Here is a 27,598-nt window from a genome sequence, read left to right on the forward strand (position 1 = left end):
TCCTTCTTGGTGTGTAGAGCAAGGGTCATGGAAACCTGGCTTATTCTTCTTGCTGACTATGTAAGTAATAAACTGACTCGACTGAAAACTGGTTCATTGTATCTTGACCAGTAGAATCAGTCAGGCATTAGTCGTGGCCTTACCTTATTTTATCTTAAGCTACAAGCTGCTCCTGGGTCTGGGTGCTTCCAAGCTCAAACTTAGCAGAAAAGAAAAGGCCATTGTCCAAATGACTCAATGCAAGATTCCAGAACTGAGTCTTGTTGACTCTGATTGACCTGACTTGGGTCATGTACTCATGCCTGCACCAATTACTGTGGCTAGGGATATGGGATGTATTGGTTAGTTAAAGCCATTTAGGGCCCATTCCCGAAAATGGGGGTGAGGTCAGTCTTACTCAGATCACATGGCTGAAAATTCAGGGTCCTGTTTGGAAAAGGAAAAGAAAGAATGGATTCTAGAAAGCAGTAAACAAAGCCCACTGTACCCATCTTCTTTCCCAGAGCAGCAGTGTGTACTTGGGGGAAGGGCATGAAGGATCTGGATGCATAACTGGGGGAGGGATGGCTCCTTTAAGGAGTGAGAAAGATTCAGAGAGAAGAGGCTGGGGGAAGCAGAGTCAATTTTAGCCTTTGGAGGCCTAGTTTATAACTTGGTCTTCCTAACAGGATGACTTTTGCAATGGTGGACATTTGTGGTAGGGGACAGGAAGGAAACGGAGAGGTCTTGAGGTAGCAGGTACCAGAAATTTGTCCTCAGGGCACTATGTAAGACCAGATCTCTGGTTCCTTTTGGGCCTTTGTAATACTTGGGTCCAAGGGCTGAGGAGGGAACAGGTATGGATTTCCCAAGGGGCTTCACCAGAGACTGGGCCCAGGAACAAGAGGCAGCTAGTATAGGAAACAGATGTTGAGAACCCTGCTTTCTGGGCCCAGTATCACCACTAACTCGGTGTGCAACAGTTTGGTGAGTCATGAATTTCCTTGCCTGGCTGGTTACCATGTCACATAATGGCAGCTACTCATCAGGCAGCCAGGGAGGGGAAAAGCTTTCAGATGTGTTTGCTTGCCTATATATATATATATGGGCTATTTGTTGTGGCTTGTGGACTTCTCTGTTGCAGTGCACACGCTCTAGAGCTAGAGGGCTCAGTAGTTGCCGCATACAGGCATGCCCCTTGGCATGTGGGATCTTAGTTCCCTGACCAGGGATCAAACCCACATCCCCTGCATTGGAAGGTGGATTCTTAACCGCTGGACTATTAGGGAAGTCCTCCTTCAATTTCGGTTGTGTTTAAAGATTTAGAGATTTTATCTACTCCTCAATCTGAGAGTTTTTTGCTCTCAGTTTCTGTCTCAATTTTTTATTAATGAAAGTCTCAGACTTTTTTAAGAGCCAGGGTCTAAGTGCCAGGCATAAGAAATAGGGGAACTTGGGGAAATTTTGATCAATGCTACCTCTAAAATATCTCTTGAATCCACCCATTTCTCTCTACCATCCTGAGCCAAGCTACTGTCTGCATTCACCTGGTTAACTGTGGCAGCCTCCTCACTGGTCTCCCTGCTGCCACTCCTCACTCCCTCCATCCATTATTCACTCAGTAGCCAGATGGCTATTATTTTTTAAATCTAAACTGTGATCATGTTCCAACTTTCCTTGAAACTCCTTAGTGGACTTTCCATTGCTCTTAGACGAAAAGTCCAATTCAGCATTATGCTCTACAAAGGCCATTTTTAAAATATTTATCTTTATTTATATTTAAATTTGGCTGTGCTGGGTCTTGAGGCTTGCAGGACCTTGGATCTTCACTGTGCATGAGGGATAGAATCTTTTAGTTGCAGCATGAAGGATCTTTAGTAGCAGCATATGAACTCTTAGTTGTGGCATATGGGACCTAGTTCCCTGATCAGGGATCAAACCTGGGCCCCCTGCATTGGGAGCTTGGAGTCTTAGCCACTGAACCACCAGGGAAGTCCCTAAAAAGGCCATTTGACTCTTACCTATTACTCCAGTCACTTTACTCCTACACTGGCTTCCCTCATTGCAAGCGCATTGTAACCTTAGTCCCCTCTTCTCCATACACACAACTCACCATTGCCAGTTCTTTACAGCAAGAGCTCCTTCTCATCCTTTAGGTCTCAGCTTAAATATCACCTCCTCAGACAGGCTTTCCTTAACGATCCAGTTGAGTCTATAGTATGTCCTCTGCTATTCATCATCATTGATCCAGATCTGTTGCCCTCATTAGTCTAATCATAACCTCTAATTATTTTATTTGTCTTAATGCTCTTATTCTATATGACTTCCTGCTAGACTAAAAGCTCCAGCATGGGAGGGACACTGCCTATGTTTCTCAGCAGCATTATTAGTGGATTTGTTGTTGTTGTTGTTTAATCTCTCAGTCATGTCTGACTCTTTGTGATCCCATGGACTGAAGCCTGCCAGGCTTCTTGGTCCCATGGGACTTCCCAGGCAAGGACATTGGAATGGGTTGCCATTTCTTGCTTCAGGGGATCTTCCTGACCCAGAGATCAAACCAAATCTCCTGTAAGTCTCCTGCATTGCAGGCGGATTCTTTACTGCTGAGCCACTGGGGAAACCCTTATAGGTGGATATTTGCTCCTTTTCCCCCCTATCCAGCATCCAATCACCTTTTGTGTTGTTGAAGAAAAGTTGTGACCAACCTGGACAGCATATTAAAAAGCAGACATTACTTCGCCAACAAAGGTCCATCTAGTCAAAGCTATGGTTTTTCCAGTAGTCACATATGAATGTGAGAGCTGGATTATAAAGAAAGCTGAGTGCTGAAGAATTGATGCTTTTGAACTGTGGTGTTGGAAAAGACTCTTGAGAGTCCCTTGGACAGCAAGGAGATCCAACCAGTCCATCATAAAGGAAATTAGTCCTGAATATTCATTGGAAGGACTGATGCTGAAGCTGAAACTCCAATACTTAGGCCACCTGATTCAAAGAACTGACTCATTGGAAAAGACCCTGATGCTGGGGAAGATTGAAGGCAGGGGGAAAAGGGGACGACAGAGGATGAGATGGTTGGATGACATCACTGACTCAATGGATACGAGTTTGAGTAAACTCTGGGAGGTGGCAGTGGACAGGGAAGAGTTGTGCCTGACTCTTTTCGACCCCATGGACTACAGCACGTCCTGTCTTTCACTATTTCCCATGGTTTGCTCAAACTCATGTCCATTGAGTCAGTGATACCATCCAACTATCTCATGCTCTGTTGCCCCCTTCTCCTCCTGCCTCCAATCCCTCCCAGCATCAGGGTCTTTTCCAATGAGTCAACTCTTTGCATGAGGTGGCCAAAGTACTGGAGTTCCAGCTTTAGTATCATTCCTTCCAAAGAATACCCAGGACTGATCTCCTTTAGAATGGACTGCAATTGTTAGACTGAAATAAATCTGATTCAGAAAAAAATTAATCATGAGAATGTTAGATTCTAATCGGCATGTTTAAAACATTTGAAACTTAGTTGTGGGATTTGTTTCATTGCAAAATGTAAAGGAAAATTGTAAAGTTTTCCACACACCTCTGTAGTTCAGTTCAGTTCATTTCAGTTGCTCAGTCGTGTCCGACTCTTTGCGACCCCATGAATCGCAGCATGTCAGGCCTCCCTGTCCATCACCACCTCCAGGAGTTCACTCAAAACTCACGTCCGTCGAGTTGGTTAAGCCATCCAGCCATCTCATCCTCTGTTGTCCCCTTCTCCTCCTGCCCCCAATCCCTCCCAGCATCAGAGTCTTTTCCAGTGAGTCAACTCTTCGCATGAGGTGGCCAAAGTACTGGAGTTTCAGCTTTAGCATCATTCCTTCCAAAGAACTCCTTTAGAATGGACTGGTTGGATCTCCTTGCAGTTCAAGGAACTCTCAAGAGTCTTCTCCAACACCACTGTTCAAAAGCATCAATTCTTCGGTGCTCAGCTTTCTTCAAAGTCCAACTCTCAATCCATACATGACCACTGGAAAAACCATAGCCTTGACTAGATGGACCTTTGTTGGCAAAGTAATGTCTCTGCTTTTGAATATGCTATCTAGGTTGGTCATAACTTTCCTTCCAAGGAGTAAGCGTCTTTTAATTTCATGGCTGCAGTCACCATCTGCAGTGATTTTGGAGCCCAGAAAAACAAAGTCTGACACTGTTTCCCCATCTATTTCCCATAAAGTGATGGGACCAGATGCCATAATCTTCGTTTTCTGAATGTTGAGCTTTAAGCCAACTTTTTCACTCTCCTCTTTCACTCTCATCAAGAGGCTTTTGAGTTCCTCTTCACTTTCTGCCATAAGGGTGGTGTCATCTGCATATCTGAGGTTATTGATGTTTCTCCCAGCAATCTTGATTCCAGCTTGTGTTTCTTCCAGCCCAGCGTTTCTCATAATGTACTCTGCATAGAAGTTAAATAAGCAGGGTGACAATATACAGCCTTGACGTACTCCTTTTCCTACTTGGAACCAGTCTGTTGTTCCATGTCCAGTTCTAACTGTTGCTTCCTGACCTGCATATAGGTTTCTCAAGAGGCAGATCAGGTGGTCTGGTATTCCCATCTATTTCAGAATTTTCCACAGTTGATTGTGATCCACACAGTCAAAGGCTTTGGCATAGTCAATAAAGCAGAAATAGATGTTTTTCTGGAACTCTCTTGCTTTTTCCATGATCCAGCAGATGTTGGCAATTTGATCTCTGGTTCCTCTGCCTTTTGTAAAACCAGCTTGAACATCTGGAAGTTCACGGTTCACGTATTGCTGAAGACTGGCTTGAAGAATTTTGAGTATTACTTTACTAGCATGTGAGATGAGTGCAACTGTGCAGTAGTTTGAGCATTCTTTGGCATTGCCTTTCTTTGGGATTGGAATGAAAACTGACCTTTTCCAGTCCTGTGGCCACTGCTGAGTTTTCCAAATTTGCTGGCATATTGAGTGCAGCACTTTCACAGCATCATCTTTCAGGATTTGAAAGAGCTCAACGGGAATTCCATCACCTCCACTAGCTTTGTTCGTAGTCATGCTTTCTAAGGCCCACTTGACTCACATTCCAGGATGTCTGGCTCTAGGTCAGTGATCATACCATCGTGCTTATCTTGATCGTGAAGATCTTTTTTATACAGTTCTTCTGTGTATTCTTGCCACCTCTTCTTAATATCTTGTGCTTCTGTTAGGTCCATACCATTTCTGTCCTTTATGGAGCCTATCTTTGCATGAAATGTTCCCTTGGTATCTCTCATTTTCTTGAAGAGATCTCTAGTCTTTCCCATTCTGTTGTTTTCCTCTATTTATTTGCATTGATCGCTGAGGAAGGCTTTCTTATCTCTTCTTGCTATTCTTTGGAACTCTGCATTCAGATGCTTATATCTTTCCTTTTCTCCTTTGCTTTTCGCTTCTCTTCTTTTCACAGCTATTTGTAAGGCCTCCCCAGACAGCCATTTTGCTTTTTTGCATTTCTTTTCCATGGGGATGGTCTTGATCCCTGTCTCCTGTACAATGTCATGAACCTCAGTCCATAGTTCATCAGGCACTCTATCTATCAGTTCTAGTCCCTTAAATCTATTTCTCACTTCCACTGTATAATCATAAGGGATTTGATTTAGGTTATACCTGAATGATCTAGTGGTTTTCCCTACTTTCTTCAATTTAAGTCAGAATTTGGCAGTAAGGAGTTCATGATCTGAGCCACAGTCAGCTCCTGGTCTTGTTTTTGTTGACTGTATAGAGCTTCTCCATCTTTGGCTGCAAAGAATATAATCAGTCTGATTTTGGTGTTGACCATCTGGTGATGTCCATGTGTAGAGTCTTCTCTTGTGTTGTTGGAAGAAGGTGTTTGCTATGACCAGTGCATTGTCTTGGCAAAATTCTATTAGCCTTTGCCCTGCTTCATTCCGTATTCCAAGGCCAAATTTACCTCTTACCAAATCACCTTTTACCTTCACCGAAAAGATTTCACTGAATTGCCTTCAGGATGTACTGTCCTAAGGCAAATACAATCAATTCATGATCTGTATTCCCACAGATTCTTTTCTCTTGCTGCCCTACACACAGCCAAGAGGTAGGTACAGGACCTAATCTCAGTTAATCCCATGCTCTGTCCAAAAACTTTGGCCTTCTTTTTTTTTGGCTGAGCTGGGTCTTTGTTGCATTCGTTCTTCATTGAGGCTCTCAGGCTCAGTAGCTGTAGCATGTGGGATCTTAGTTCCTGAGCCAGGGATCAAACCTGAGTCTCCTGCATTAGAAGGAAGATTCTTACTGGGGAGGTCCCAGAATTGTGACTCTTGAATGGCACAATGCAAGGTCATTAAAAACTGGTTGAAGTTCATTCATTTCAGTGGTGGTACCTGGTAGTCTTGACAGCTACCCAGGCTTTGTGTTGCTTCCTACTTGAGTCCTGATATTCCAAGTATGGTTCCCTAGGCTTCTCTTTGATCCTGTTGAGCTCTCTCACAGCCTCCTAGTTAATTTCCTTTAGGTTAAAGATGGCCAGAGTCAGTTTGCTATTGGGAGTACAAAAAGATATGGACCTGATAGATTGTAATTCCATAGCCTAATGCAGGATCTGGCAATGGTGAGTATTTAATAAGTGCTAAAGAAAAAGCTATCTAGGTATATGGTTTAAGGCTGATGACTCAGAGCCTCAGTTCCTTCTTCTCTAGGCAACCCACACATCATCTAGGATCTCAGGAAAGAAATCACGTTGTTTGTTCCTTTATTATTTCCTTCCTTTCAATTCTCTACCCTTCCTTCTCAGCTACAGCAACAATACAACCCAACCTAAGTCAACCCAAATTCCTCTCATTTTCTCAGGCATAGCAACTTAACCACAACATCTGAATCATGGTTCTGCCACTTATTAGCTGTGTGACCCCAAACAAACTACTAAATCTCTTTTTGTCTTAGTTTCCTCATCCACATGTGGTGATTGGGAAATTATATGAACTGTACTGTATGTGTGTGTGTATGTGTTTGTTTAAATACCACGTGGCTTGGTGGAAACAAGAATCTATCTGCCAAGCAGGAGACACACATTTGATCCCTGAGTCAGAAAGATCCCCTGGAGAAGGGAATGGCAACCTACTCCAGTATTCTTGCCTGGAAAATCCCTTGGATAGAGGAACTTGGCTGGCTTTTTAAAATATTAGTTTATGTATTTGCCTGCACTTGGGGCACTCAGGTTCGTTGCAGCATAGGGGATCTTTAATTTTGGCTTGTCAGTTCTAGTTCCCTGACTGGGACCCCTGCTTTGGGAGCATGAAGTCAGCCACTGGACCACCAGGGAAGTCCCTAGCATAATGTTTTTAAGTTTCATTCATATTGTAGCATGGATCAGTACTTCATTATTATTATTATTTTGCTCAATTATAGTCCATTGTATAGATGTAGCACATCTTGTTTTTGTATCCATGGGAAAAAAAATATTCAGGGTTGATAATTGGGTTGTTTCCACTTTTGGGCTATTATATGTAATAGCTATGAATAAACTATGAACATTTGTGCACAAGTTTCTTTGTGGACATACATTTCATTTCTCTTGGACATATAGCTAGGGGTTGAATTGATGGGTCATATAGCTAAGCTATTTAAAAATCCTAAAGGATGATGCTGTTAAAGTGCTGCACTCAATATTTCAGCAAATTTGGAAAACTCAGCAGTGGCCATAGGACTGGAAAAGGTGTTTTTATTCCAATCCCAAAGAAAGGCAGCGCCAAAGAATGTTCAAACTATCATACAATTATGCTCATTTCACATACTAGCAAGGTAGTGATCAAAATACTTCAAGCTAGGCTTCAGCAGTACGTGAACTGAGAACTTCCATATGTACAAGGTGGATTTAGAAAAGGCAGAGGAATGAGAGATCAAATTGCCAACATCCGTTAGATCATACAGAAAGCAAGAGAATTCCAGAAAAACATCTACTTCTGCTTCTTTGACTACACTAAAGCCTTCAACTGTGGATTACAGCTTCCCAGGTGGTGTTAGTGGTAAAAAAAAAACAAAACAAAAAAACCCACCTGCCAATGCAGGAGACATAACAGATCTGGGTTCGATCCTTGGGTCGGGAAGGTCCCTTGGAGGAGGAAATGGCAATCCACTCTAGTATTCCTGCCTGGAGAATTCTGGCAATATTCCTGTCTGGAGAATGGACAGTCAGTCCATTGGAGAATGGACAGTCCATATGTCCAATGGACATGTCCGCAAAGAGTCGGACATGACTGAAGCGAATTAGCGTGCACATGGAAAATTCTTAAAGGGATGGGAATACCAGATCACCTTACTTGTCTCCTAATAAACCTGTATGCAGGTAAAGAAGCAACAATCAAAACTGGACATGGAACAACAGACTGGTTCAAAATTGAAAAAGCAATATGTCAAGGCTGTATGTCGCCACCCTGCTTCTCTAACTTATATGCAAAATACATCATATGAAATGCTGAGCTGGATGAATCACAAGCTGGAATCAAAATTGCTGGGAGAGATATCAACAACCTCAGGTATGCAGAATGACACCACTCTAATGGCAGAAAGTGAAGAAGAACTAAAGAGCCTCTTGATGCGGGTGAAAGAGAAGAGTGAAAAAGCTGGTTTAAACTCAGCATTCAGAAAACTAAGATCATGGCATCTGGACCCATTACTTCATGGCAAATAGATGTGGGGAAAGGGGAAATAACAATAACAATAACAATAACAATAGATTTTGTTTTCTTGGGCTCCAAAATAACTGCAGATGGTGAACGCATCCATAAAATTAAAAGATGCTTGCTCCTTGAAAGAAAAGCTATGACAAACTTAGATAGTATATTAAAAAGCAGAGGCTTCACTTTGACATCTAAGGTTCGTATAGTCAAACCTATGGTTTTTCCAGTAGTCATGTAGGGGTCAGAGATCTGGACAATAAAAAAGGTTGAGTACCAAAGAATTAATGCCTTCTAACTGTGGTGCTGGAGAAGACTCTTGAGAGTCCCTTGGACTGCAAGGAGATCAAACTAGTCCATCCTAAAGGAAGTCAGCCCTGAACATTTATCAGAAGGACTGGTGATGAAGCTTAAGCTCCAATACTTTGGCTACCTGATGTGAACAGTGGACTCACTGGAAAAGACCCTGATGCTGGGAAAGACTGAGGGCAGGAGGAGATGGCAGGATGGCATCATGGGCCCAATGGACATGAGTTGGAGCAAACTCCCAGAGACAGCGAAGGACAGGCATGCTTCAGTCCACGGGGTCACAGAGTTGGAGGGGATTTAGGGACTGAACAAAAACAAACTGTAGAATAAGTCAATGAACACGTATTTAATACTCTTTAAAAACATAAATCTGTGGAAAATTCTTCAAGAGATGGGAACACCAGACCACCTTACCTGCCTCCTGAGACATCTGTATGCAGGTCAAGAAGCAACAGTTAGAACTGGACATGGAGCAACAGACTGGTTCCAAATTGGGAAAGAAGTACGTCAAGGCTGTATGATTGCCACCCTGTTTATTTAACTTCTATGCAGAGTACATCATGTGAAATGCCAGGCTGGATGAAGCACAAGCTGGAATCAAGATTGGTGGGAGAAATATCAATAACCTCAGATATGCAGATGATACCACCCTTATGGCAGAAAGTGAAGAACTAAAGAGCCTGTTGATGGAAGTGAAAGAGAGTGAAAAAGTTGGCTTAAAACTTAACATTCAAAAAAAAAAAAAAAAACTTAACATTCAGAAAACTAAGATCATGGCATCCGGTCCCATCACTTCATGGCAAATAGACGGGGAAACAATGGAAACAGTGACTGGCTTTATTTTGGGGGGCTCTAAATCACTGCAGATGGTGACTGCAGCCATGAAATTAAGATGCTTGCTCTTTGGAAGAAATGCTATGACCAACCTAGACAGCATTAAAAAGCAGAGACATTACTTTGCCAACAAAGGTCCATCTAGTCAAAGCTATGGTTTTTCCAGTAGTCACGTATGGATGTGAGAGTTGGACTATAAGGAAAGCTGAGCACCAAAGAATTGATGCTTTTGAACTGTGGTGTTGGAGAAGACTCTTGAGAGTTCCTTGGACTGCAAGAAGATCCAACCAGTCCATCCTAAAGGAAATCAGTCCTGAATAGTCATTGGAAGGACTGATGCTGAAGCTTGGTTACCTGATGTGAAGAACTGACTCATTGGAAAAGACCCTGATGCTGGAAAAGACCCTGATGCTGGGAAAGACTGAAGGCGGGAGAAGGGGATGTCAGAGGATGAGATGGTTGGATGGTATTACCGACTCCATGGACATGATTTTGAGTAAATTCCAGGAGTTAGTGGTGGTCAGGGAGGCCTGGCTTGCTGCAATTCAGTTCAGTTCAGTTCAGTCGCTCAGTCGTGTCTGACTCTTTGCAACCCCATGAATCTCAGCACGCCAGGCCTCCCTGTCCATCACCAACTCCCGGAGTTCACCCAGACTCACGTCTATCGAGTCAGTGATGCCATCCAGCCATCTCATCCTCTGTCGTCCCCTTCTCCTCCTGCCCCCAATCCCTCCCAGCATCAGAGTCTTTTCCAATGAGTCAACTCTTCACATGAGGTGGCCAAAGTACTGGAGTTTCAGCTTTAGCATCATTCCTTCCAAAGAAATTCCAGGGCTGATCTCCTTCAGAATAGACTGGTTGGATCTCCTTGCAGTCCAAGGGACTCCCAAGCAAATAGTCGGACACGACTGAGCGACTGACTGAACTGAACTGAAGCATTTAAAACATAGACATGAGTGAAACAAACGTCTTTTAAATCTCGTTCACAATCCTAGGACGACAATTGCCTTCACCTTTCTTCTTTCAGGAGCATTTCGTTCTCTGGGTGATTTACAGCTCACCTACTGCCGTCTGAGACGTCGCCCAACCCTTTGAGGCGAGGTTGAGACGCCCTGCTTGCCGTCGTCCCGGCCCCATTTCGCCGCAAGGCCTCCTGGGAGTGGTAGTCCCCAGTCTGGCCGCTCCGACGATAGTAGCGAGGTGCGCCGGTCCGCGGAACTACAGGGGGCGGTACGCAGGTCCAGGTTCTTCCGACTCGCCTTTCCCTCCCCGCCTGCGCGCCCGCCCCAGCTATCATGGCGGCTCCCTTGGCCTTGGTACTGGTGGTGGCCGTGACCGTGCGGGCGGCCTTGTTCCGCTCCAGTCTGGCCGAGTTCATCTCGGAGCGGGTGGAGGTGGTGTCCCCACTGAGCTCTTGGAAGAGAGGTGAGGCCACCGGCTCGAGTAGGCGGTCAGGTCCCGCCTGTGCGCTCCTGGCCTCTGTGAATGGAAGGCGGGGGCATTGGCCGCAAGCTCGATTCTGAGGAAACTGACCCACTCAAGCGTACTTAGAGAAGGCGGGAGAGCGGGGCTGCTGGGAGGAGGGAGCGTGGGGCAGTGGTGAGGTTGGGGCCCTACAGGCCGGTCACCTGCGGGGTGGGGATCTGAGGGGGTGTGTCCCACACGGGTTTTGCGCTGAGAGGCGTGATCTGAGGAAGGGTCAGGATAAGGGAAGTGCATGCTGGCTGGAGTGGGATTTGGCGGGAGATTCGCACATGATGCTCCCTGGGGTGTGGGGTGGCTGTGAGGGGAGCCCAGTGCGGGGACCAATCCTGCCTAAGCGAGGAAAGGGTGTGAGTGAGTGTGCTTAGAAGCCTATTCTCCGTCTGGGACTTGCAGTGCAGTTTTTCCTACTGTGTCTTCCTAGGTCTTGCAGTTCTTCATAGAACAGTGTTTTATATTAAAGGGACAGAATTTGGGCCAAAGGATCCACAGGCTAATGGGAGAAATAGATAATTATAAGCATTTGTGGAAAGTGTACTTCCTGTGTACATCCAGTTCCTTCCTTGGAGTTCTGATCTTGAAGAAAGCATCCCCTCCTTTTCCAGTTTCTTAAGGCTATGGAATTTGAGCTAACTCTTGAAGGAAGCAGAGTTTGGAAAGGGAGATTAGAGAAAGGGAAGTTCCAGGTAGAAGATAAACAGGATCAAGAAATGTTGAAGGAAGTGAACATATCCAAAGTAGGTGAGTAATGGGATGGGGGTGAGGTTAGGGCCAGAGTCTGAAGATTTTTCTAAAAAACTTTCTTCCTAAAGTGTAATAAACTTAGAGCTCAAGAAATTTTTTACAAACTGTCTACATCCATGTAGGCAGCACCCAGATCAACAAACAGAACAGCACCACAGAAGTCCCCTTTCATGTTCTCAAACGTTAAATGCTAGAGTTTTAATATTATCCCATAGCTTCCCTGTTGACTCAGATGGTAAGGAATCCACCTGCAATGCAGGAGACCCAGATTCGATTCCTGGGTCAGGAAGATCCCCTGGAGAAGGGAATGGCAGTGTACTCCATTCTTGCCTGGAAAATCCCATGGACTGAGGAGCCTGGCAAGCTACAGTCTATGGGGTCACAACAGTCAGACATGACTTAGCAACTGAATCACCACTACCACCCTTTACCCAGCTTCTTGTCCTGCTAATATCCTACATAATCATAGTACAATGACCTAAACCAGAAAATTAACATTGATACAATACCATTAACTAACCTACAGAATTTTTACCAGTTGTTCCACAGATGTCCTTTCTCTGGTCCAAGATCCCATCATGATCCCATATTGCATTTAATCGTTGTCTATCCTTTGTCTCTTCCTATCTGGGATGCTTCCTCCTTCATGTTGTTGTTCAGTCACTCAGTTGTGTCTGACTCTTTGCAACCCCATGGACTGTAGCAGGCCAGGCTTCCCTGTCCTTCACCATCACCTGGAGCTTGCTCAAACTCATGTCCATTGAGTCAGTGATGCCATCCAGTCATCTTGTCCTCTGTCACCCCCTTCTCCTCCTGCCTTCAATCTTTCCTAGGATCAGAGTCTTTTCCAGTGAGTCGGCCAGTTATTTTGTCTCTCAGTTTAGGTTTTCTTGATGTTTCCTCATGATGAGATTGAAGTTAGGTTTTTTGGGTAAGAACCACATTTTTGGCATAAACACCACAGAAGTTTTTTTATCTCCATCATTATGAATCATGTCAGGAGGAACTTGATATTGATAATGTTAACTGGTCAGCATATTACTGGTGATATTAAGGTAGGTCACTTGAGAAAGATAGTGAATGCCAGGTTTACCCACATAAGTTTTTATTTTTCTCCTTGCAAATACTGTTTCCAGTCATATTTTTACCCACTAATTTTTAGTATCCATTATTGACACTTGCCTTTCATGATTATTACTGTGGGATCTGCCAAATGGTGATTATCTATTTTCATCTTTCCTCTACATTTGACATTTACACTTCTCTATAAGGAAGAGTTTTCTTTTCTCTTTTACCTGTTTATTTATTCAATTATTAATAGCGAAGTATGATTTCTAACTATAAAGTGCTTTTCTCTATCCACCCATACATATATGTATAAAGGAAAGGAAAGGAGAGCGAAGTCGCTCAGTCGTGTCTGACTTTTTGTGATCCCATGGACTGTAGCCTATTAGGCTCCTCCATCCATGGGATTTTCCAGGCAAGAGTGCTGGAGTGGATTGCCATTTCTTTCTCCAGGGGATATTCCTGACCTAGGAATCGAACCCAGATCTCCTGCATTGCGGGCAGACACTTTACCGTCTGAGCCACCAGGGAAGCCTACATATATGTATACACTTCTTAATTCATTTACATACATATCCATTAATGAAACATTAATGAAATATTAATTTTTAATATTTTAGTACTCTGAGCATAATAAGGAACATATTTCTCTGGGCACTTGTCCAGTTATTTCCCCCGATAAACTACCCTAAGAACAATCGTTTCTGGATCAAGAGGCACACACTTGAAAATACATGTTGCTTGTAGAAAAGTTAATAACAAATGTCACTCAAACAGTCAGCATATGAGAACAACTGCCCATTTTCCTATTCCACATTTCTCACAGCTTCTAATTTGTTATTTGGCTGTTTTTTGCAATGGAGCAGAATATGTAGAAGTGAAACACTTGTTATTATTTATTTATTTGGCAGGGGCTTGCAGAATCTTAGTTTTCTGCCCAGGGATTGAACCTGGGCCTCTGGCAGGAAAGTGCCAAGTCCATACCACCAGACCACCAGGGAATTTGCAAACAAAACCCTTTTTAGCATGGGTGGAAGTTAGAAGAAGATTGAAGGAATGTTAAGGTTTAATATAAAATTTTTTCATAATGAGTGTTGCCCCACAATGAAAAGAGTTGCTCTGTAGGGAAGAAGGTTCACCATCATCTGAAATCAAGACTTAAAATCACTTGCTGGGAATGAGGTAAAATGGGGTTAGACAAATTGGGAAGCCCTTCTTGTTCTTGGGAGTTATCTAGCACTTTGGTTTATGGCCAGTCTGCATATGTCTCTAAAGTAAGAGTGAACTTGGATGTCTTACTTTTCAGTGGTTGAAGGCCTCTCACTGTTGGACTTGGGAGTGTCTCCTTATTCTGGAGCAGTATTTCATGAAGTAAGTGTTTTTGCTTTCTTTTCTGGGTACTAAGAGTAGTTTATAGTCACAGATGCCAAACCTAACCTCTGTTTTGTACAAACATTTAAAAAGATCTATTTTTGAAAATCATATTTAGAAACAGCCCCTTTTTTTAGATGTCTTCTGCTTAAGAAGAGGGTTTCACAATTGCAGTGGAAATGATCCAGATTTAGATTGTAATTTGGGGAAGCAGATGAGACTTCTGTGGAAGTTACCATTTTTGTTGGCAGATAAGTTGTAAACAGTTCGTAGTTCACGAATAGGTTATATGCTAATTGGCATGTAATTTGTTCTTTGGAACATGCTTTCCTGTGAAAACTGTGTCAGCAGTGTTGGTTTCTTAGAAAGCCCACCAAAGCCATTTAACCCATAAAGTTTGTTCTTAAGAATAGTAAAATCACTCTTAGGTCACTATCATCTCTTATTTGGGTTACTACAACAGCTTCCTGACAAGTCCTTCTGCATTCAGTCTTGCTCCTTTTTATTTTATCCTGTAGTCAGAGCCATCTTCCTGAAATGTGAATCTGATTTTGTCACTGTCCTGCTTGGCACTGATTTCAGGATAAAATCCAAGCACCTTAGGGTGCATACAAAGCCCTGTGGGTCCTGCTCACTCCCTCAACCACATGTCTTTCCACTTCTTCCTCCCCATTTTTTTTTTTTTTTTAATTTAATGTTTGGCTCTGCTGGGTCTTCACTGTTGCGTGGGCTTTCTGTCTTGGCGAGCAGGGGCTACTCTTGGTTGTAGTACTCGGGCTTCTCATCGTGATGGCTTCTTTTGCTGTGGAGCATGGGCTGTAGGCCCGAGGGCTTCAGTAGTTATAGTGCCTGGGCCCAGTAGTTGTGGCTCCTGGGCTCTAGAGCACAGGCCCTTTAGTTGTAGTGCACAGGCTTAGTTGCCCCGCAGCATGTGATCTTCTAGGACCAGAGACTGAACCCATGTCCTTGCATTGGCAGGCAAATTCCTTACCACTGAGCCACCAGGAAAGCCCCAGACCTTTTTTATTGGCTTTATCATTTAGACGTCTTCTAATTAGGCAATTTAGCCCTTAATTTTTACAACTATCTCCCTCATACCTACTTTGAGAACAGTTTTTTTGGTTCTCCTATCTAGTCTTTTTAAAGCATTCAATTTGGTTCTCATGGAGATAACAACTCTTTTGTATTCATACTTCGTTATCTTTGTATTACTGTCTAATTGAACCACAATAATAAGAACTGCTAGCAGAAACAGGTTAGGAAAAATTTGAGACTCTTTGAAAGTGAAAGTGAGGTCGCTCAGTCGTGTCCCACTCTTTGGGACCCCATGGACTGTAGCCTACGAAACTCCTCCGTCCATGGGATTTTCCAGGCAAGAATACTAGAGTGGGTTGCCATTTCCTTCTCCAAGGGAACTTCCCGACCCAGGGATCGAACCCCGGTCTCCCACATTGTAGGCAGACGCTTTTACCATCTGAGCCACCAGGGAAGTCTCTATGAGACTATGAGCACACAATTCAGAAATTGGGAACAGAAATATACAAACATAGCCTAGTAGCCAGGAGACCTCAGTGTGCTGTGTGCCTTAGGCAGTATGTTTTCTACAGAATAGGAACCCCTGACAGAGTTCTGACATGGTTTTATTATGCTTCAGTACCATATTCTCTCTTGCCTATGTCTTTGTTTGTGCTGTTGTCTTTTTATAGAGGGCCATTCTTCTCTCTTTTTGTGGTTGACCCTGCTGTTCAGATACTAGCTTAGGTTTTGCCTCCTCCAGGAAGCCATCCCTCATCACCTTAGACTAAGTTAGATGTTTCTCCTGTATCTTTCAAAGCATCTTGTGCTTATCCTTTTCATGACTCATATCATACTCTTGAAACTGCCTCTGTACTTGTTTTACCCATTATGATATGTGCTGCTTAGAACGTGTTCTGGCATCTTTTGATCACTTATTCCTAGTGCCTCGCTCTGTATCTGCATATGTATTCCAACCCCTTCTTCCCTTCTCTCTTTCCTTTAACAAAGAGTTATTAAGTACACACCAAATGCCAGCGACCCTGCTAGATGCTAGGGGTATAAAACAAGACACAGTCCTTGGCATTATTATTCTCATATTTTTGAGAGAAACAGACAATAAGTTAGTAAAAAGAGCAAAGAATATTGCCAAGGATAAAGAAAATAATTTCATCATGATGAAAGGGTCAGTTTATCAAGAAGACATAACAGTCCTGATGCTTATGCACCTAATAGAGTTTCAGAGTACATGAAGATGGATAGAACTGCAAGGAGAAATCGACAGATCTCCAGTTATAGTCTGAGATTTCAGTATCGCTCTGTAAGTGATTGATAGAACAAGCAGACAGAGTCAACAAGGATAGAGAAAACTTGAACAATACACCAACCATTTTGACTTCATTGACATTTACAGAACATTCCATCCAGTAACAGCAAAATACATAATCCCTTCAAGTGTGTATTTGCAAGATAGATCATATTCTGAGAAATAAAACAGGCTCAATAAATTTAATAAAAGGATTGACGTCATACAAAGTATATTCTCTGACCACAGTGGAATCAAATGAAAAATTAATACCAGAAAGATACCTGGAAAATCCCCGAGTATTTGCAAGCTAAGTAACATATTCCTCAATAACCCATGATCAAAGAAGAAATCAGAAGGGAAATTAGTATTTTGAATGAATGAAAATGAAAACGCAGCCTATCAAAATATGTGGGAAATTTATGATGTAAAATGCCTATATTAAAAAAGAAGAAAGTCTCAAATCATTGACCTCAGTTTCTATCTTAAGAAACTAGAAAAAGAAGATAACTCAAAAGTAAGCAGAATAAAAGGAATAATAACTACCTGAATGGAAACAAATGAAACAGAAAACAGAAAGTATGGAAAGGCATAGAAATACAGTTGGTCCTTTGGAATGAACAGTAAAATAGGTGAACATTTGGGAATGGTAGATATGTTCACCATCTTGATTGTGGTAATGCTTTCATGGGTGTATACATAGGTCAGAACATGTCAAGTTGTATATCTTTTTTATACCAACTATACCTCCATAACGGAGAAGGCAATGGCACCCCACTCCAGTACTCTTGCCTGGAAAATCCCATGGATGGAGGAGCCTGGTAGGTTGCAGTCCATGGGGTCGCTAAGAGTCGGACACGACTGAGCAACTTCACTGTCACTTTTCACTTTCATGCATTGGAGAAGGAAATGGCAACCCACTCCAGTGTTCCTGCCTGGAGAATCCCAGGGATGGGGGAGCCTGGTGGGCTGCCGTCTATGGGGTCACACAGAGTCGGACACGACTGAAGCGACTTAGCAGCAGCAGCAGCATACCTCCATAAAGCTAAATTTTTTTAAATGTGATTTCACTTTAATGGTAAGTTCAGTTCACTTCAGTTCAGTCACTCAGTTGTGTCCGACTCTTTGCTACCCCAGGAACCCCAGCACGCCAGTCCTCCCTGTCCATCACCAACTCCCGGAGTCTACCCAAACCCATGTCCATTGAGTCGGTGATGCCATCCAACCATCTCATCCTCTGTTGTCCCCTTCTCCTCCTGCCCTCAGTCTTTCCCAGCATCGGGTCTTTTCAAATCAGTCAGCTCTTCGCATCAGGTGGCCAAAGTATTGGAGTTTCAGCTTCAACATCAGTCCTTCCAATGAACACCCAGGACTGATCTTTAGGATGGACTGGTTGGATCTCCTTGCAGTCCAAGGAACTCTCAAGAGTCTTCTCCAACACCACTGTTCAAAAGCATCAATTCTTCGGCGCTCAGCTTTCTTTATAGTCCAACTCTCACATCCATACATGACCATTGGAAAAACTATAACCTTGACTAGACGGACCTTTGTTGGCAAAGTAATGTCTCTGCTTTTGAATATGCTGTCTAGGTTGGTCATAACTTTCCTTATAAGGAGTAAGCGTCTTTTAATTTCATGGCAGCAGTCACCATCTGCAGTGATTTTGGAGCCCAGAAAAATAAAGTCAGCTGTTGTTTCCACTGTTTCCCCATCTATTTGCCATGAAGTGATGGGACCAGATGCCATGATCTTAGTTTTCTGAATGTTGAGCTTTAAGCCAACTTTTTCACTCTCCTCTTTCACTTTCATCAAGACGCTCTTTAGTTTTTCTTCGCTTTCTGCCATAAGGGTGATATCATCTGCATATCTGAGGTTATTGGTATTTCTCCCAGCAATCTTGATTCCAGCTTGTGCTTCCTCCAGCCCAGCGTTTCTCATGATGTACTCTGCATAGAAGTTAAATAAGCAGGGTGACAATATACATCCTTGACGTACTCCTTTTCCTACTTGGAACGAGTCTGTTGTCCCATGTCCAGTCCTAACTGTTGCTTCCTGACCTGCATATAGGTTTCTCAAGAGGCAGGTCAGGTGGTCTAGTATTCCCATCTCTTTCAGAATTTTCCACAGTTGATTGTGATCCACACAGTCAAAGGCTTTGGCATAGTCAGTAAAGCAGAAATATATATTTTTCTGGAACTCTTGCTTTTTCGATGATCCAGAGGACGTTGGCAATTTGATCTCTGGTTCCTCTGCCTTTTCTAAAACAAGTTTGAACCTCTGGAAGTTCATAGTTCACATATTGCCAAAGCCTGGCTTGGAGAATTTTAAGCATTACTTTACTAGCATGTGAGATGAGTGCAATTGTGCGGTAGTTTGATGTTAAGTTTGATGTGGTAGTTAAATGGTAAGTATATATAGAAAAATAAAGCTGAGTAAAAGGATAAAGCGGAGAAGGCAATGGCACCCCACTCCAGTACTCTTGCCTGGAAAATCCCATGGATGGAGGAGCCTGGTAGGCTGCAGTCCATGGGGTCGCTAAGAGTTGGGCACGACTGAGTGACTTCACTTTCACTTTTCACTTTCATGCATTGGAGAAGGAAATGGCAACCCACTCCAGTGTTCTTGCCTGGAGAATCCCAGGGACGGGGGAGCCTGGTGGGCTGCCGTCTACAGGATCGCACAGAGTCGGACACAACTGAAGTGACTTAGCAGCAGCAGCAGCAGCAGCAAAAGGATAAAGAGTGGTGGTCATATATATGACTATTTTAGTGTGTTCAGGGAAGGCACTTGAGGAAGTGAAATTTGAATAAGAGATCTAAATGAATCAAGCAAGCCATATGATGGCCCTGATTTGGGAATGAGTTTGGCATTTGTGAGTTGCAGAAAGATGATCAGTGTTGCTAAGGCAGAATGAGCAAAGGAGAATAATAAGAGATAAGTTGTAAGAAATTAGGAGCCTGATGATACAGGACTTTTTGTAGACATGGTTAGGAGTTTGGATTTTCTTTCAATCTCTATATCTCCCTATCTGTCTTGGTATCTTTTCTTTTCCACTTTTATTGAGATGTAATTGACATACAACACTGTGTAAGTTTTATACAGCATGATTTAACTTTTATCCATTATGAAATGATGACCACAGTAGATACATTAATGAAATAGAAATGGTTTTTCCCTTGTGATGCAAACTCTTAGGATTTACTCTCTTAACTTTCATTTATAACTATAGAAGTGCTACCTATATTTATCATTTATTGTACATTACATCCTTAGATAGAACTTATTTATTTTATAACTGAAAATTTGTACCTTTTGACTATCTTTATCCAGTTTTCCCTCCTACTCTGATCTCTCTTTTCTTTTTGAAGTATATTTTACGTGCAACACTGTGTTAGTTCCCAGTGTATGACATAGTGACTACATATTTGTATACATTTTTAAGTGCTCACCATAAGTCTAGTTGTCATTTATCAATATACAAGGAGATTCAGTTCAGTTCAGTCACTTAGTTGTGTCTGACTCTTTGTGACCTCATGGATTGCAGCACGCCAGGCTTCCCTGTCCATCACCAGCTCCTGGAGCTTGCTCAGGCTTATGTACCATTGAGTCGGTGGTGCCATCCAACCATCTTATCCTCTGTCGTCCCCTTCTCCTGCTTTCCATCTTTCCCAGCATCAGGGTCTTTTTCCATTGAGTCAGTTCTTTGCATCAGGTGGTCAAAGTATTGGAGCTTCAGCTTCAGCATCAGTCCTTCCAATGAATATTCAGGACTAATTTCCTTTAGGATTGACTGGTTTGATCTCCAAGGTACTCTCGGGAGTCTTCTCCAATACCACATTACATGATTACTAATCATGTTCCCCATGCTGTACATTTTAGACCTGTGACTCATTTATTTTTCAACTGAAAGTTTGTGCTTCTTAATCTCCCTCACCTATTTCTCTCCTCCTTTACCCCTCGTCTTTATCTATCTTTTAATAAAATTGTTTTATTTAATTTTTTGTTTGTTTGTTTTTAATGTCCAGTGTTTGTAAGATGAGCGCCTGAGCTTCCTCCTGTATAAGATAAATTGGGCTACTTCTTGTCTAATTTGGTTTCTGGAAAAACTTCATTCACATTCTTAATGGTTACTGATCAAATGGAACCGTGTTCATCATCTTCTCCAGCTGTCTCCTATTCCTTAGTCCTGGCCTTTGAGAGAAACAACTCAGAACAGTATTTGCATCTTTTTCTTTAGCCTCCAACTGGATAGTATATTTATGCTGTGACATGGGAACCTGTAAGGAATTAAACTTCTTTCCAAAGTCATCTGCCACGCCAGCCTTCACATTGGTCTTGTAGTAAGCCCAGTCAGAGCAGGTGGATTCTCAGGTAGAGTAGCCAACCTGGAGGTGAGGGTCTCAATCCAGGATTTCAGGGAGGTAGCAGTGGCCTTGTGATTTTGGGGTATGATCTCCCCAGTTAACAGCTTCCATTGTAGACTTTCTCTGGGGGAAGCCATGTCATGACCAACCTTAAGGAAGCCTTTGTGTTGTGGAACTGAATCTTGTTGTCAACACCCATATGAGTAAGCTTGGAGCAGATACTTAAGCTCTTTTAGATACTGCAGCCCTAGCTGACAGCTTGGCTTCAATCTCACGAGAGACTCTGTGCCAGAACCACCCAGTTAAGCCATTCCTGGATTCCTGACTCTTAGGCACTGTGTGAGGTAATAAATGTGTACTGTTTTAAGCTATTAAGTTTTTGGATAATTTGTTACACAGAAATAGATAACAGATATCTAGAGAGTGAATTTACATAAAGAAGAATTAGAGGACCTGGAGCTATCCAGTACATCAAGGTTGGGAAGGGAAAGAGGTACTAGCAAATAGAGCTGAAAGGGTGGAAAATCAAGAGAATGTAGTTCATGGAAGCTAAATGCTTTAAGGAAGGAGTAAAAACTATGTCAGAACTTACTAGGTGGCTCAGTGGTATAGAATCTGCCTGCCAAGCAGGAGACGTGGGTTTGATCCCTGGGTTGGGAATGATCCCCTGGAGAAGGAAATGGCAAACCACTCCAGTATCTTTCCTGCAAAATCCCATGGACAGAGGGGCCTACTGGGCTACAGTCCATGGAGTAGCAAAGAGTTGGACATGACTTAGCTACTAAACAACAACAAAAATGATGTCAAATGCTATTTCAAGGTTGAGAAAATTTAGACTAAAAATTGATGATTAATTTGCCAAAATTGAGATCTTTGGCAGCAATAATTTCAGTGGAGTATAGGGACAAGCGACTTACTGACATACATTGAGGGAAAGATGGAAAGACACAGTAGAGACAACCTTTTTGAGGAGTTTCAGTCTAAAGGAGGGCAGAGAAATGGTATGGAAGCTGGATAGAGATGTCTAGTGAAGATTTTTAAAATATGAAGATCTGCATATTGAATGCTGATGGGAAGAATTCTGTGGATACTAAGTTGAGAATGTAAGAAAGATCAAATGAGCAGTGTCTTTGAGGAGGTCAGAAGGAATGGGATCCAGTTGACAGGTGAAGGATTTGGTTTTAAATAGGAAGAATGGAACTTCCTCCATTGTTAATATAAGAAAAGTAGAGAGTATAAGTATAGATAGAGGAAATTGATCAACTGGGTAGTGGGAAAATAAGGTGGTTCTCATGTAATTGCTTCTCTTTTCTCAGTGAAATAAGAAATGTTGGCTATAAGTGAGAATGGGGGAGGGGAGTTGGACTATGCAGTTAAACTAACTGCTATGTACTTGTTAGTTCATTGAGGAAACAAGCCCCCGTGCTGATAGACTTTTTGAGAACAGTTTGTTCTGTTCTATTTAGTGCCATTCTAAACTATCTGAAGCATCAAAACATTTCAAAAGTAGGCTATTGGTAATATAAATATCAAGTTGCTACCTCTTACAGACAAAGATAAATGCGAAAAAGAATCCATTAGTAGATAGTTGTAAAAGTTTAATTCTTTGAGAACTTTGAAAGGCAAGGCTGAGGCCCCTATTTTCAAAAGGAGGTAAAAAGTTGATCTCAGGTAGCTAACATATTGAGGTTTACTGTGTGCTAGGCACTATGCTGAGTACTTTGTGAATGTTACCAGTTAATTCTCCCAAGAACCATGTGAAATAGGTCACTATATGTGTTTTATGGCTGAAGAAACTAGAAACTAACGCTCAGAGGGCAAACAACCTGCCCAGAGTGGAACCTGGTAGAACATTTTAAGACAAAAAAACATTGTTAGAGGCAAAGAGAATTATTTTTAATAATTGATCAACACCCAGATGATACAGTAATTCTACACTTAAATTCATCTAACTACATAGCTTCAAAATCTATAAAAGTGACATGACTAAAAGAAGAAATAGACAAACCCACAGTCATAGAGGGATATTTTAACATATGTGTCTCAGTCTCTGATATAACAAACAGACCAGAAAATCATAGTAGATTTGAGCAAATGCTTAACAAACAACCTAGATGTCATCCATAAAATGTCACACCAAAAAATGTTAATATGCACATTCTTTTCAATTGTGTGTGGAACACTTATAAAATTGACCATATGATGGAACACAAAGCAAGTCACAACACATTTTAAGTGATTGAAATCATTGAAAATACATAGTATTTTCTATGACTATAATAATAAATACATTACAAAAATATAAAAAGGAAAGTTTAAAATAATTGGAAATTAAACACTATACACTTTAGTCTCAAAGAAAAAAATCTCAGCGGAAATTTGAGTATTTTAAACTGAAGGTGATAAAACAACATATCAAAATTTGTATGATACAGCTAAAGCCATACCCAAAGGAAAATTGATTGCTTTGACCCTTGAACAACATAAGTTTGAGCTGCATAGGTAGGTTCACTTATATACAGATTTTTTTTTTTTCTAATAAATATGTACTGCAGTACTGCACAATCTGAGGTTGGTTAAATTTGAGGCTGGAGAACCATGGGTATGGAGGGCCAACTATAAAATTATACTCAGATTTTTTTACTGCATGGGAGCCAGTACTACTAACCCCCATGTTGTTGGAGGGTTGGCCATGTTAGGAAGGCAGAAGATCTAATATCAGTGATCTGGGTATCATTAGAAAAAGATAAAGTGATTATCCCCATAAAAGTTTGAAGAAAGAATTGTATAAAGTTTAGAGATTAGTGAAGTCCACTTCAGTTCAGTCATGTCTGACTCTTTGCGACCTCATGAACTGCAGCACGCCGGGCCTCCCTATCCCATCACCAACTCCCGGAGTCCACCCAAACCCATGTCCATTGAGTCGGTGATGCCATCCAACCATCTCATCCTCTGTTGTCCCCTTCTCCTCCTGCCCTCAATCTTTCCCAGCATCAGGGTCTTTTCAAATGAGTCAGCTCTTCGCATCAGGTGGCCAAAGTATTGGAGTTTCAGCTTCAAAATCAGTCCTTCCAATGAACACCCAGGACTGATCTCCTTTAGCATGGACTGGTTGGATCTCCTTGCAGTCCAAGGGACTCTCAAGAGCCTTCTCCAACACCACAGTTCAAAAGCATCAATTCTTCAGCGCTCAGCTTTCTTTATAGTCCCAACTCTCACATCCATACATGACCACTGAAAAAACCATAGCCTTGATTAGATGGAACTTGTTGACAAAGTAATGTCTCTGGTTTTTAATATGCTGTCTAGGTTGGTCATAACTTTCCTTATAAGGAGTAAGCGTCTTTTAATTTCATGGCTGTAATCACCACCTGCAGTGATTTTGGAGCCCAGAAAAATAAAGTCTGACACTGTTTCCACTGTTTCCCCATCTATTTACCATGAAGTGATGGGACCAGATGCCATGATCTTAGTTTTCTGAATGTTGAGCTTTAAGCCAACTTTTTCACTCTCCTCTTTCACTTTCATCAAGACGCTTTTTAGTTCCTCTTCACTTTCTGCCATAAGGGTGGTGTCACCTGCATATCTGAGGTTATTGATATTTCTCCTGGCAGTCTTGATTCCAGCTTGTGCTTCCTCCAGCCCAGGATTTCTCATGATGTACTCTGCATAGAAGTTAAATAAGCAGGGTGACAATATACAGCCTTGACATACTCCTTTTCCTATTTGGAACCAGTCTGTTGTCCCATGTCCAGTTCTAACTGTTGCTTCCTGACCTGCATACAGACTTCTCAAGAGGCAGGTCAGGTAGTACTAGGGAAGCATATTTAAAATGTACTCGATTTTGTTTATTCTCTTTAGTCATTTCAGCAGATAGTTAGTACAGTGGCACAAAATAATTCAAGTGATACTAAATAATTCTCCCTTATATGTATGTTGGCAAACTAGCGTAGAACATTATTCAAAGAAGAGATTTTTCTTGACAGAATAGCCTCTTTCCTATCCCCTACTCTGGAAACTGACAATAGTAAGATTTAATTTCTTTGTTTTTCTCCTGCAGACTCCATTAATAATATACCTCTTTCATTTTCTGATTGACTATGCTGAATTGGTATTTATGGTAAGTAACTTTCTACATAAAATCAATATGTATGTGTTTTTTTTTTATGTATGTGTTTTTAAAATCCTTTATCCTCTTGCTTTTAAGCAAAAAAATGTATTTCAGGAGCTCAGAAATTTCTCAGAACATAAAAGCAAAAAGCTATTTTAAATGTGGATTCACGAGATTGTGATAGTATAATGGATGTGTGAGGAGTCGTCTCTGACATCTGACCAGTTCTAATTCATTCTACTTTAAAATTTTCATTTCTGGACTTTGTAGTCTTGAATTTCTAGCTTCAAGATTCTATGATTATCTTTAATCATGGCGCCAGTGGAGAGGGCATCCTGAATTTCCTAAGCATTCTGCCAAGGGATTTTGTGAAGAGGACATAGGCCAGATGAGACTTTCAGGGTGAGAACCTTAAAATTAAGACAATGGGGCTGTGTTTTGAGTGCAGTGGTTTGAAACACTTGCCTGATCTAGAGTTGAAAATCTGGGTCAAGTAAGAGGTCTACTGAGGTCTTCCTTTATAATTATAATGGCTGTGGCTTATTGAGGACATACTGTATACTAAGCACTTGACCTGGGTCAGCCCTGCAAAGCAATGGGTATTATTCTCCTTTCATAGAAAACTAAAATACCTTGCAATTACAGAACAGATATGGGACGCCAAACTTGATGTAAGCCTGGGTCCTAATCCTCAGAATTTTCTGGTCAGATCTCCCTGAAAAGGCTTTATCTTTGTGGTCAAAGTGAGGGTTGACTTTCTGCCTGATTATAAGAATTTAGTACTAGATAGTCTACCGCCATCCAATAACTCCAGACTCTGGTGGCATTCCATTACTCCTACACTTAGTAGGTTCATTTCCTCTTATTTCTCTTTCTTCTGACAGATCACTGATGCACTCACTGCCATTGCCCTGTATTTTGCAATCCAGGACTTCAATAAAGTTGTGGTGAGTAGTCAGTGGGTGGGACAAAGGTCGTGTACTGAAAGATCAACTGCCTTAAAATCCTAAGAAGTGGGAGTGAAGCTTCTGTCTTGTTCAACCATCCCTGGAATGGCCAAACCCAAACCAACATCTTACTTATAGAAAGGTCAGCTTAATCTTTGTGGCTTAGTATTCACTTACATATCCAAGTTCAGACTTTCTGGAGCAAATGCAGTTGAATTGCTGTTACATTATTTAAGACCCTTAAAAATCCTCCATTGCTTTCACCAGTATTTCTTTCTAAAGGGAAATGAGTATAGCTTTTAACTCACTGTCTTATGCCTGTCCAAGGTAAAACTGGATTCTCAATATAGTTTCTGTTACCCTGCATAGAACAATCTTAATTGGAAAATTTGACATGTATTAAATGCCTGTTAAAAGCCATATGTAATAGCCCAGGGGAATTGTGTATTGGGTTCATTCTCATTTTCCTAGGTTCTGAGAGAGTTAACAGATTAACCATGTATACTATTCATGCAGTTATTTTAAAAATTGGCTGCAGTCCTCATTGACTGGCTGGGAGCCACTGAGAGGATTTAGACTGTAGTGAGTGAAGGCTGCATCCCATTGGTATTGTCTGTTTATGCTTCATTTTCACTTTGGTTATCAAGCCATAGAGTCAGAATTAGCTGTTTGCATTTCTGTGCACTGGTCATCAATAACATAAACTTGTTGAATTCTGGAATTTAAGACCTTAAAGAGATTTTTAAAATATCTAAACTGAGGGTTCTTACTTGGAGTCCATTTTCAGGTTTAATGGGTCTACACACATCCTTAAAATGTGAAAAATTGTGTGTGTGTGTACTATGCCTTTTTTTCCAAGAAGAAAGTCCATATTTGTTACTAGCGCTCAAGGAGTCCTTGATTTCACTGCTTAAAGAATTAAGAAATACGTTCTAGAAACTAAATATCACTAAGACCAGGGAGTATATATCTTAAACTAATGGAGCATTTGTGACAACATGGATGAACCTTGAGGACATTTTGCTAAGTAAAATAAATCAGAGAAAAACAAATACTGTGTGATCTCATTTATATGTGGAATCTAAAGAAGTCGAATTCGTAGGATAGAATATATTGGTGGTTGCCAGGGGCTGGGGGTGGGGAAAAATGGAGAGATGTTGGTCAAAGGGTACAAATTTCCAGATACAAGATAATTATGTTCCAGAGATCTACTATGCAGCATAGTAACTCCAATTAACAATATCATACTGTTACTTGAAAGTTGCTAAGAGAATAGACCTTAAATGTACTCTCATTCCCCTCCAGCCACACACATAATTATGCAAGGTGATAGACGTGTTAACTAACCTTATTGTAATAATCATTTTGCAATATGCATGTATAGCCTTAAGCTTATACCATCATGTATACCTTAAG

General features: G+C 41.7%; 1 protein-coding gene across 2 annotated transcripts in view; it reads left to right on the forward strand.

The window, feature by feature from the left end:
* The first annotated feature begins 11,041 nt into the window (after positions 1 to 11,041).
* Positions 11,042 to 27,598, forward strand: part of PIGU (phosphatidylinositol glycan anchor biosynthesis class U) — a 90,727-nt gene continuing 74,170 nt past the window's right edge. Inside the window, exons 1-5 of one of the 2 annotated variants that reach the window (XM_027558752.1) lie at positions 11,140 to 11,203; positions 11,866 to 12,001; positions 14,376 to 14,440; positions 25,185 to 25,244; positions 26,120 to 26,182. In XM_027558752.1, coding sequence (XP_027414553.1) covers positions 11,878 to 12,001; positions 14,376 to 14,440; positions 25,185 to 25,244; positions 26,120 to 26,182 — 312 coding nt within the window. In that variant the 5' untranslated portion in view covers positions 11,140 to 11,203; positions 11,866 to 11,877. Of the gene's footprint in view, positions 11,204 to 11,865; positions 12,002 to 14,375; positions 14,441 to 25,184; positions 25,245 to 26,119; positions 26,183 to 27,598 lie in introns of both variants that reach the window. The other variant, XM_027558751.1, reaches the window with a different exon arrangement.

Source organism: Bos indicus x Bos taurus, chromosome 13, assembly GCF_003369695.1.
Source record: "Bos indicus x Bos taurus breed Angus x Brahman F1 hybrid chromosome 13, Bos_hybrid_MaternalHap_v2.0, whole genome shotgun sequence".
Lineage (NCBI taxonomy): Eukaryota > Metazoa > Chordata > Mammalia > Artiodactyla > Bovidae > Bos > Bos indicus x Bos taurus.